The 12,371-nt window shown below is 47.1% G+C and overlaps 1 protein-coding gene across 1 annotated transcript in view; it reads right to left on the reverse strand.

Moving 5' to 3' along the window:
* LOC132455171 (CLIP-associating protein 1-B-like) overlaps positions 1 to 12,371 on the reverse strand; it is a 175,487-nt gene that overhangs the window by 159,750 nt on the left and 3,366 nt on the right. Inside the window, 6 exon segments of the mRNA XM_060048936.1 lie at positions 6,474 to 6,544; positions 7,122 to 7,219; positions 9,313 to 9,388; positions 10,027 to 10,118; positions 10,688 to 10,791; positions 11,822 to 11,900. Coding sequence (XP_059904919.1) covers positions 6,474 to 6,544; positions 7,122 to 7,219; positions 9,313 to 9,388; positions 10,027 to 10,118; positions 10,688 to 10,791; positions 11,822 to 11,900 — 520 coding nt within the window.

A 12,371-nucleotide genomic window follows, 5' to 3' on the forward strand; every position in this document is an offset into this window, starting at 1 on the left:
GCACCCGCTGTTGCAATGACCTCCTTCGACCACCAGAGGGGGCTCTGCTGGCACGTAACTACGGCAGTGACCGAAAACTCAAAATCCACCCACAGGGACTTCCAGAGAAAATAGATACATCAAACTGGTTATGCAATCGCTCATTCTGATTGGTTCAAATGAGTGCCAGGTGATTTCACTCCCCGCACTGAAAGGCTCTAAGGTTTAAATCCCAGGCATAATGAGGACAAGCAGCAATTGGATGTGAATCCAGCAGGTTCAGCACCTGTTCCCTTACGCCCCTCGGTGGAACGGTGGCCTGATGGAGTCTGACAGGTTGTCCTCCGGGCTAACGCTCACAATGTGACATGCTGGAGCCTCGGAATGCAACGGCTCACAACCACAGGGTGACTGGTGAGGGTGAGGGTGAGGGTGACTGGTGAGAGAGAGAGAGAGAGAGAGAGAGAGAGAGAGAGAGAGAGAGAGAGAGAGAGAAATAACAGTCAGCAGTTAACCGTCGAGATTTCAAAACGGATATGCAAATTCCAACGAGTCGAGAATGACTGATGATGAACAACAACAACCGTCTACAACAAAACGATGACAGCCACCACGAACATCTCAACCCTTCCGCATTTCACAGCGGTGATGTAGGCAAGCTCTGTGACCCTGACACAGAGGTGTCATCACAGGACACATAACACTAGTTATGGCTCTCTGTCCCAGACTAGCAGACCTATCGTCATTAGCTCAGCCCCCGTTTACACGCAGGGAAAACGCAGATATTTCCACGCGGTTTGGCCTCTCATTTACACGAAAACGCTGTTTTTATCACAGAAAACGATCATTTCTAAAACTCCGGCCAAAGTGGAGATTTCTGAAAACGCCGGTTATGTGTTGTCGTGTCAACGGGAGAAACAGGGTTTTAGGTTCTGAAGCGCCACATTATGCGCCAGGAAATGCTTGACGCCATATGAGCGCCCAATGTTTACAAGTTTGTTTGTTACAGGAAGACGCTCGTGTTATTCGTTGTTGTTGATTCGGAGGATTCTGATTGGCTTGCATGGCTTTATCCTTCTCCCTACACTGCCGCCCATAGGTTTGGCATAGTTATAATGGCGCTCAACGGCGTATTTATGCGTTTTGATGCAAACAACAACTTTTTTGAAAACGGAGGGGGGGGAATATTTGTTTCTATAAATACCCTGCTACGTATAAACGTGGCCTCAACCTGCTACCGGTGCCCTGGTGCAAACACAAGCAGCAGAGTCATAATTAGGGTAATGAGGGACACCTGTGTTGCTCCTACAAGGACTCCTCTGTGGAAAGGGTCTGCCATCCCACGGTTCAACCGGCCAATCAGAGCACAGCGGGGGCGGGGCATGTGGACAAGGAACCACCTGCAGACCAGAACAATCCGGGCCTGGACAACAGCAGGAGGGAGCGCTGGGCCCCGATAGCATTCATTAGCACTCCTTCAGTCCCCGAGGCGTCTACGGTTACACGCACCCAGGGGGAGCTACGGCAGGAACACAAAGCCCAGAGGAGGGGGCTGACGGACAACGGGCCAGCGCCTCCTCGGCCAGCGGGCCAAAATAAAAGTGGTTAGCCTTCCATGCGTAGCATGGAAAGATACCCAGTGCTCGTAAAACGTGGCGATGTCAAAAGATGACACGTTGTGGTGAGGACAAGATGGATGTGAGCGTGTTTGGTCTCTCAACTGTTATGACATACCAAGGGAAGAATGGCCAGCTTGTAATTATGATGGCCAGTCAACATCTAGTCTTTTATTCAATAAGACACATGATTCTTGTTCACTAATGAATCAATAACGAATCAATAATAACTATACTGCATCATTTAAAAAATCACAATCTTTTAGGGTTTGTACATTGAATGGTGTGTGTGTGTGTGTGTGTGTGTGTGTGTGTGTGTGTGTGTGTGTGTGTGTGTGTGTGTAACCCGAGGAGACCGCTACATTCATCAGGACAGCGGAGGTATTCAGTAGGGCATTTGAGAGCCAACTCCCCTGGGAACAACACAAACCAGTTAGTGTGGACAAACCCTCCCTGGTTAAATGCTGCATTCACTCACATTTCACCAAAGCTAACCTCAGCATCAGCCGCACGAAGCCACAGTCGCTAGCTATCGATCATGTCCTACTTGACAAGACCAGTTTGTTTTGATAACAAGCTAGCTAGCTTTGGAAGCTATCCAGCTAGCCGGTGTGCATGGTTCCTGCTGAGGAAGAATTAGCTTGTGGAGAAAGGCGGAACGCCTTTTGTTTTAAGGAGCAACCGATTCTAAAGCGCCTTTAGATTCATATAAAACGTCTCTGCAGTGACACATGCTGGTATTGGTTTGATGTAATCCATGCTCCCAGTACACTGCCACCCACAGCCAGTCGGCCAAATGGGAAGGACACCCTCCTCCATCACGGTGTTCCCTGTGTCCCACATCGGGAACCACATCTAGAATCGATGCGGTCACCGTTAGCAGAACCTCCCCTCGCTGTGCTCCCTGCGTGATGAGAGCCGCTCCTGGCCCAGGTCGGGGCCAGGGGGCCGAGAGAGAGAGCTCCCTGCCAGCGCTGCCCTGCATTATTCACCAGGGAGGCAACCCTAGTCCTGGAGAGGGGGGGGGGGGGGGGGGGGCACAGGACGGGTATCGGCCTGGATTCAGTGGCTGCGATGTCGTGACGAAAGTGTGGTGGTTAAAATCGGCTGTGGGAGACGTGGGTTTTAAAATGAAGTATTATGTAAAACGTTTCTTGTTGGAAATGGTACAACTGAATGCTTGCCTCTCTCTCTCCCTCCCTCTCCCTCTCTCTCTCTCTCTCCCTCTCTCTCTCCCTCTCACACACTCCTTTTGAACACACACACATACATACATGATCAAGTCTCAAGAATCGTAGGAAACCACTGATCCAAGACCGGTCAGAGGTCAGAGAAGGGGGGTATCTTTCGGCAAAGCAAATGAGATTGCGACTTTCAGGAGGAAAGCAGAGCACTGGGTTTCCAACACAGACAATAAGCTCCCACCAGGTCATGTGGTACCTGCGTCACACTGGGAGAAGAGCCCCAGTGAACACCTCATGGGTTTCCAACACAGACAATAAGCTCCCACCAGGTCATGTGGTACCTGCGTCACACTGGGAGAAGAGCCCCAGTGAACACCTCATGTCAAGTCCAGATTCATTTATCAAAAGCCTTTTCATCAAGCACTTCCTTACTTGCACAGAGAACGCCGACACAATATCTGAACAAATTATCGTATCAAACTTTTCGTTTGATACGAGAAAACAAATAGGTATTTTTCAATGCATTTTCTTCATATTTCGTCTTGTTTACGGTATATGTTTTAGAACTTTCAACCCATTTTCTTCATCAGTTCAAGTGAGCTTCAAAAAACCTTGCTCCCCTCTCATAGTGAGTGATAGAGCATACGGCACTATATGGGGCATCAATATTTAGTCGGGCTGCTCAAAATGCACAGTATACTAATCTGGTTCCCTACATACTGCATTACTTCATACCCATAATGCACCATAACACTAGTGTACAACTGCTGTTGCTCCAATATATCCCACGATACTTAGTGCATCTCTCCAATGTTTTCATTTTCAAACCAGATTCAACGTGCTGGACACATGCCAGGCGAGCAATCACCCGTGTAAATATCAAACCTCTGACGTGGATAAGCCCCCCCTACCGCCCCCTAGAGACAGTATGAGTCCAGAGACCATAACACAAAACATGACTTTAATACCTGTATGTCTTCCAACTTATGTCCAATTCATAATTGTGTCTCTTTGTTTGAAGTACGAGCCAAAGTCATTCCTTGATGTGGATCTCTTTGGCAATACACCTAACGCCGTTAGACATTTGTGGTTAAGGAGGGGCAGCCACACTAGTCCATTTAAACCTGGTGTGAGACTGGTTTAACTCTGCAGGCTTGCAGAGCTACCACAGACGTGGTCTCTACGTGTAGCGTACTAAAGTGTCGCTGATGTTTATGCCAAGAGAAGCAGAAAGGCAACGATCCACTTTACTGGACGATAAAGCCGTATCGCGTCGAGTGACGAAGGACAACAGATTGAGAACCTTAAAAACGACGCCACACAACTTTTCTTCTTCTTTTGTTTGTGTAAAAGTAGGGCTGCTATGCTCAACAGAGAACCAGAGTCAGTCAGCGTAGGACACACGAGTAACATGAGGAAGCGGGACGGTACCTGGCTCTGATGTGTGTCGCCGCTGCAGACGCTCCGGAAGCAACGATGAATGGTGCGGACGGATCAACTCGCTCACGAATACACAGAAATGCTTTCATATAAAGCACTGCCAAGACAAGCGCTATAAACAATCTCCAGACAAACTGAACACCCGCTTGCATCCACGCGTTTGCAGCAGCCGGTAAATCAGGCCGTATCAATGGTAGGAAGGAATACGATACTCATTTTACCTGAAAGTGTTTATCCCGTGCGACTCAACCGATGAGCTATGTCCTAGTAAGAGGAGACAAGTGTCGCCTTTCCAGTCGATCAGGAAGGAGCAAGAGGAGCTCACACTACCCTGTGTGACTTGCAGGCACTAGCTGCTGACAGCCTGCCCCCGCCCCCCCCCCCCCCCCCCCTTATACACACACACACAGCTGAGGGCAAGAGGACGGGGGAGTGTCCCATCACCGTTTTACTGCTGATGCACTGACACACGCACGCGCACACACACACACACACACACACACACACACACACACACACACACACACACACACACACACACACACACACACACACACACACACACACACACACACACACACACACACACACACACACACACACACACACACACGCACACGCACACGCACACGCACACGCACACGTCTTGTGACTGCACAGACGACAGCTGACAACTCTCCTCCAAAATAAGAGCACAGCGATTAAATAGTAAAATGGTTCGGGGTATTCTATCAACTCAAACTCCAGGACGATAACAAATCCCTCCCCACTCTCCCGCTCTCATTTTGTCTTTCTGTTTCTTTGAACTGTTCTCGGTTTAACTCTTTAAACTTCAAACTGGCCCAATTGGCAGTCCTGGGTTGGAAGATCAATCCTATCTGTCGTTTGATTCCATCTCCCTCTCCCTCCCTCCCTCCCTCCCTCCCTCCCCCCCCCTTCTCCCCCTCCCTAAAACACTTTCCGCCGCTCTGCTTGGGTGACATTCACCGAGCTGTCAGTCACCGCGGCATTGACGCACAACACCCCCTTTGAAAAGACTACAGGTGGCGTGTTACCACGGCGACTGGGCTGACCTCCCTCTCATGGCTCTCTCCCGGGAGCAGCCGGCCCAGAAGAACCTTGTGTGTGTGTGTGCGTGTGCGTGTGCGTGTGTGTGTGTGAAACGCAACATGGAAGCATGCATCTCTGGGGGACAGAGGTGCAGATGCGTAGCACCACTATCCGTCACTGGACGGATAGTGTAGATACAGTTCTGGGTGGGATCCATTTTACTACTACTTTAAAGACTGTATGCACATCGGTTAGGTCCCATTGGAGCTCTTTCTTTGCTCTGCAAGATTACGGCATTGGGGGCTTGGAAATTGGCTTATTCTGCAAGTTTGAGTCCTTCCTGTTCGTTTAACATCTTCAGGGAGTGAAATGTTTCCTCCGATTCCCCATTCCCAGGCAGTAAGGAGGCTCACTCCCTACTGCCTTCAAATCAAGCCTTAAAGCCCAGCTCTTCATCACCGCCTTCAGCTAAACGTTTGTTCTGCCGTTTGTATTGGACATTGTCACGAAGCTTGGGTCAGTCGCAGCTCTAACTCAACAACTTGCTATTATCGACCATAATAAAGCACCCACCCCCACCTTGACTCCAGCGTCCGACCAAACTTGCTCTTCTGCTTAAAGCTAGGGTAGGCAATGCAGAAGAACCAACTAGAGTAGGCTAAATTTTAAAAGTACGCAACTGAAGAAATTCCCAGCCCTCCTTTCAGGCCTTCCTCCAAAACCACTCCCCCGAAACACGCGACTATCTCGCTAGCTTTAGTGAAAGCCTGCATAGCATAGCGGAAGACCCTGTGATGCAATATGGGCAAGGGCAGAATGCACGCAGGTACCTGGGGTACGTAGGTAGAGAGACAGGTAGGCTCGTCTGTCTACAGGTTGGGCCTAAATGAGCAAACACTCCCCATTTGTAAAAAGCACAGAGGTGAGGCGCTAACGAAACGGGAGGTCGGCACTCAACCTGTTTGGTTGTGTGTGTGCGCTCCACACACACACACACACGCACGCACGCACGCACGCACGCCTCCTGCTCGCAACACGCGCAGCAGGTCACATATCATTGTCTTCAAACTTCTACAATAAACCAGTTTCCAACCCCCCCACCCTGTGTCCTTGTGTTTGGAGGAGCCCAGTAAAAGCCACCCAGGTGGTGTGTAACCCCCAGCAGCGTTACAGTCATGCGTCTCAGGGTCGGCTGAAGACTCACCAGACAGGGGCGAGAGGACCATGCTGCCCGACCGCTGGACCTCGTCGAATTTACTGAAGATGACGTTCAACCTGCGGAGAAGAGGAAGGAGCAGACGGCGACAGGGTCAGTCATTCAGGAAGGGTTCGACAGGCAGTCGTCTCGATGACGGACGGCAGAGTCGCGGCGGGCGACAACGGAAAAAAGGTGTGTGTGTGTGTGTGTGTGTGTGTGTGTGTGTGTGTGTGTGTGTGTGTGTGTGTGTGTGTGTGTGTGTGTGTGTGTGTGTGTGTGTGTGTGTGTGTGTGTGTGTGTGTGGATGAGATAAAGAGGCCATCAGAACATCACACCACCATCCCAAAATACTCCCGCCCCCTCCCCCTCTTTCCAATAGAGCAGATGTACAAGAAAACTCCCTCCTCCGTTCTATATAAATGACACATCACGAAGCATGAGGCTGAGATGTCTAGGCCTTCTACCAGTCTGATAACGTATTGATTATATATATATACATATATATATATATAAAGCAGGGCTCTTGCCTTGGCGAAAAATAAAATTGTACTTTGTTTTTTATACCTAATATTTTTTTATGTTTATACATCACTCCCAGAAGACAGCACTGCCCTTATTTGGGCAGCTAAACTGCTTCCTGGTCCTGTGCCTCACCGTGACTGAGGCAGGCCCTTCTTCCCCAGGTCCATCCTCACTCGCTCCCCCACGTGGCGGTAGATCTCCACCAGGCAGTTCATAGCACCGTCACGCACCTGGGGGGAGGGGGAGAGAGAGAGAGAGAGAGAGAGAGAGAGAGAGAGAGAGAGAGAGAGAGAGAGAGAGAGAGAGAGAAAACAGTTAACGGTCTAGATGTTAAACCAGATATGTGAATGCCAACTAGTTGAGACCGACTGATGAATAATAACCATCGACAACTCCAACTACATCTCTGTCCTGTTTCAGCTCATCTCTGTCCTGTTTCAGCTCATCTCTGTCCTGTTTCAGCTCATCTCTGTCCTGTTTCAGCTCATCTCTGTCCTGTTTCAGCTCATCTCTGTCCTGTTTCAGCTCATTTCTGTCCTGTTTCAGCTCATCTCTGTCCTGTTTCAGCTCATCTCTGTCCTGTTTCAGCTCATCTCTGTCCTGTTTCAGCTCATTTCTGTCCTGTTTCAGCTCATCTCTGTCCTGTTTCAGCTCATCTCTGTCTTGTTTCAGCTCATTTCTGTCCTGTTTCAGCTCATCTCTGTCCTGTTTCAGCTCATCTCTGTCCTGTTTCAGCTCATCTCTGTCCTGTTTCAGCTCATCTCTGTCCTGTTTCAGCTCATCTCATTGTAATTGAGCAGATGAAAGCACAAATACAAGATAATGTATTTGTCATTCTTTGGATGAATGCTCATGAATAATTCATTCAGGCTACTATTGAGTGGCTGCCAATGTGTGATTGATCAGCCTGAAAACTTGTTTAACTCGAAATGACAACTTGGAAAGGACCTATACCTTTGAAAATGCAAACTAAATCAAAACAAATTATGTTTTATTAATCAGACACCAGTCAGCTGTGGCAGTAAATAACAACTCTTGCATACTGCTGCAACAAGCAGTTACCGTGGGTCATATAATAGCCTGACTGAACCGTGCAACCAGCAATTTATCAGCCAGAGACAATGTCCACTTCCTGCTATGTAGTTTACGTGAGTCAGCATTTAGGTGGGCTTGTGTGTGTGCATGTGTGTGCATGCGTGTGCGTGTGTGTGCGTGCGCGCGCGCGGGCGGGCGTGTGTGTGTGCGCATGTCTATGACTGTATGTCTGTGCACGTGCATTTATGTGTATGCATGTGTGTGCATGCCTGTGCATGCCTATGTATGTATGCATGTATGTATGTATGTATGTATGTATGTATGTATGTATGTATGTATGTATGTATGTATGTATGTATGTATGTATGTATGTATGTATGTATGTATGCATGCATGCATGCATGTGTGTAGGTTTGTGTGGATTTGTGTACCTGTGTCTGTGTGTCTGTGTATCTGTCTGTCTGTCTGTCTGTCTGTCTGTCTGTCTGTCTGTCTGTCTGTCTGTCAGTCTGTCTGTCTGTCTGTCTGTCTGTCTGTCTGCGTGTGCATGTGTGTATGTGGGTGTGCGTTGGTCAGCTAGCCAAATCCACAAAGGAAGTGTGTGTGCTAGACTTCCTGTTGTTCTGGAGGAAGCGTTGTTCCGGTGATGATGGAGCACCGCAGCTTATCACCGGACAACAGACTCGGACGCCATCTTATTCCTGACAGTTCAACAGCTAGCCCGCGGTGGGCTCACCCGCCTTATTAGCCAGAAACCCTCTTAGAAAGATAGATGTGTAACTATACGTGTGACTTAATTTGCCCAACAACAAGCGGCTGCATCCAAAGATCTATGTCGGCATGTATTTGGTAAAAATATTTGTCTTAAATTGTATGTGAAGTGTCTTTGTGTACCATGAAAACTTAAAATAAAACATTGTGGTTCAATGTAGCTGTTGAAGTCAGCTGACGCACAATCGGGGCTGTGTTCACACAAGTAAACGCCAAACTCGGCTTCAGTACCAGTGTTTCACCAGTAGGTGGTGCTAACGGATCATCTTTGATGCTCCGTGTTGGGTTCTCATAGCAGTCCACCACAGACACTTATCACTGAGGCTCTTCATCTGACAAACACAGGTGTCGCTCGTAACACTATTCATGGTTCAGGTACCAGGGCTTAGACTTAACTTCACTGGTTTTGTCTACTTACCTTGTCCTGGTACATAAAAAGAGTAGCCCCATGAACTAAACGATACTTTACCATTACAACAATACATCTACAGTATACTTAATTTCCAGGCGTGCGTACCTGACTCGTGGGGTCCCCAAGGAGGTTACAGATGTGAGGGACTATCTTGCTGAGCGTCAGGCTCTGAGATCCAAATCTGAAGAAGAAAAAGGAGCTAAAACACCCTGTCTGGAGACAGACGCTCTTAGAAAAAGAGTCAGAAAAAGGATTAAAAACAACACTGTTTAAACTGGCCACTGTATAAATACACTGCTACAGGGCTTGTACATCAGAGTGCATCATGGGATTCTTTTATTTATTTTCTTGTCCCGACCTGAGGCTAATGGAAACCTCGTTCTGCTACGCCTTGCATAAGAAACGCTGTGCCAGTTTCAAACACTCCCCAAAACATTTCAGGAATCATTTCTAAACAATGACCCAACACCATTACTACCATTAACATTCCGATGCTCCTTTAATTCCAAAACGGAGGCAAATCTGAAGAAGAAAAAGAAGCCCCCAAAATATCCTGTCTGGGCACCGGTCTCTTTTTTAGCTTTTAGAAAAAGAGACCAAAAAACGTTTCAAAACAACATGGTCAGACTGTCCACTATAGAAATTAATTTTGATTAGCCTAGGTATCATTACCTTTACTTTGGATTTTACACTACTACAACCACTCTTCAGTTCCCTCAAACGTCATCAGCAAAGGATAACTCCCATGATGCATTCTGATGTACTGCCAGCTCCCAGAAGGCTGAGCGCCTCGGAGGCGGGGCCACCCGACAGACTCACGCGTTGAGGGTGGCGATGAGGCACTGGCACAGTCCCTCCCGGCTCCTGGTGTTCTTGTGCTTGAATCCGCCCAGCATGCGCTCCCACACGTACTAAAGACACAAACACAAGCACCGGGATGGAGTCACACCACCTGGGTGTGGGTGTGGGTGTGGCACTAAGTTTGAGATATATAATTGAACTAATAATAAATGAGACGTGCATAATAATTTGGAGCAATATTTGTGTGTGTGTGTGTGTGTGTGTGTGTGTGTGTGTGTGTGTGTGTGTGTGTGTGTGTGTGTGTGTGTGTGTGTGTGTGTGTGTGTGTGTGTGTGTGTGTGTGTGTGTGTGTGTGTGAGAGAGAGACTAAGAGACTAAGATCAAGAGATTATCGGCATTCTTTCTTTGGATTTCTTATTTGAACTCAATAATAAATCAAATCAAATAATAAATGAAGTGTGCATATTACTTTGGAGCAATGTGTGTGTGTGTGTGTGTGTGTGTGTGTGTGTGTGTGTGTGTGTGTGTGTGTGTGTGTGTGTGTGTGTGTGTGTGTGTGTGTGTGTGTGTGTGTGTGTGTGTGTGTGTGTGTGTGTGTGCGTGTTTGTGTGTACGTGTACGTGTGCGCATTACCAGAAAAGTGTGAGTGAGCGAGCGAGTGTGTGTGTGCGTCTGCTACCTGTGGATTTGCGGCTTGGTCCATGATCTTCAAGAGCAGGGCCTGGTCCTGGTCCCGGACCACGTCCTTGGCATCGCCCAGCCGATCCATCAGGCTGGGCAGCACTGAGACAGACAGACGGACAGACGGACAGACAGAAAGTCAGACGGACAGACGGACAGACAGACAGACGGACAGACAGACAGACGGACAGACGGACAGACGGACAGACGGACAGACGGACAGACGGACAGACAGAAAGTCAGACAGACAGACGGACAGACGGACAGACGGACAGACGGACAGACGGACAGACGGACAGACAGAAAGTCAGACAGACAGACGGACAGACCAACGAACGGAAGGCCAGACAGACAAGACAGGACGTACAGGAAAGACAGGACAGATACACAGACAGACAGACAGACAGACAGACAGACAGACAGACAGACAGACAGACAGACACACAGACACACAGACACACAGACACACAGACACACCAGCGAACGGAAGGCCAGACAGACAAGACAGGAAATACAGGAAAGACAGGACAGACACACAGACAGACGGCCAGACAGACCAAAGTGGAAGTATAGGTTAGCCTGCAGGTATTTACTCACATATCAACATTTACTTTAGCCTCAAAATGAGCGCTCAGACGTCTGGTAGCTTTCCATTTTTTTCCATTTAACAAATATTTAACGACTTGAAATTGTTTGTAGCAGTGCAGAAGAGGAGTGAAAATTTGCATTATTTGTAGTTTATCTTCATCTTTAAACAATGAAGAATACATGATATTTGATATACGAAAATATGAATGAATTGCAAATCAAAAAATATCATTAAGCTTATACTTCATAAAAGCCTCTATTCAGGCACTTCATCATCTGCTCTGATGTACATCATGGTATTATGGTATGAGTTGTTGAATTAGAGCTGGAACTGACCCAAGCTTTGTGACAAAGTCCAATAAAAAAATGTTGTATTGGATCCAAGAAAGACAATAGTGTGTAAAACAAATTACATTTTGGTAATCCAATCTATTTAATTGTATATATAATAGCATAATAAACTGTTATATAATATCAGTGTACATCAGTACCAGATGGTCAATTGTCTTTCAATGATGTGTTGGATAAAAAATGATATTCATACCTGTTCCAACCTGATTTCTAAATCTCTCCTGTAGTCTTGTTACCAGGGCTGATAGAATGTCCATTCCAAATAAAACAACCTAAATCATAAAAAGAAAAACGTATTACACAAGAGAAGGAGATAATTATAGGAGTATATGAATACAAGTGATGGTTGAACAGTATACAGTGTTCAAATGTAAAAATGTCTTAGTCAAGGTGGTCAAGGAGCTTGGTACTTTGTTGATGCATAATAATTTAAAAAATAATAATAATAATATATATATATATTTTTTTTATACATTGGTAGTCAAGGCGGGGCCCTATTGTTGTTAAGGCGGCCGCCTTAACCATACAGTGCTGGGGGAAACACTGGTATAAAGCTAAACCGTTTGGCCTGCTTTTATTTTGAAATCAATAGCAACAGCAAAGCAGTCTGCCTGCAAAGGATTCTGGGTAATATGCACACAGCAGATTCTTTCAGCTCCCTTTATGCCATTACTGAACAAAATGCCGATTTCACTTCATAACATTTGAACACGCAAATACCGTTCTTTTCTTGCATTGTTTGT

Source organism: Gadus macrocephalus, chromosome 4 (genome assembly GCF_031168955.1).
Source record: "Gadus macrocephalus chromosome 4, ASM3116895v1".
Lineage (NCBI taxonomy): Eukaryota > Metazoa > Chordata > Actinopteri > Gadiformes > Gadidae > Gadus > Gadus macrocephalus.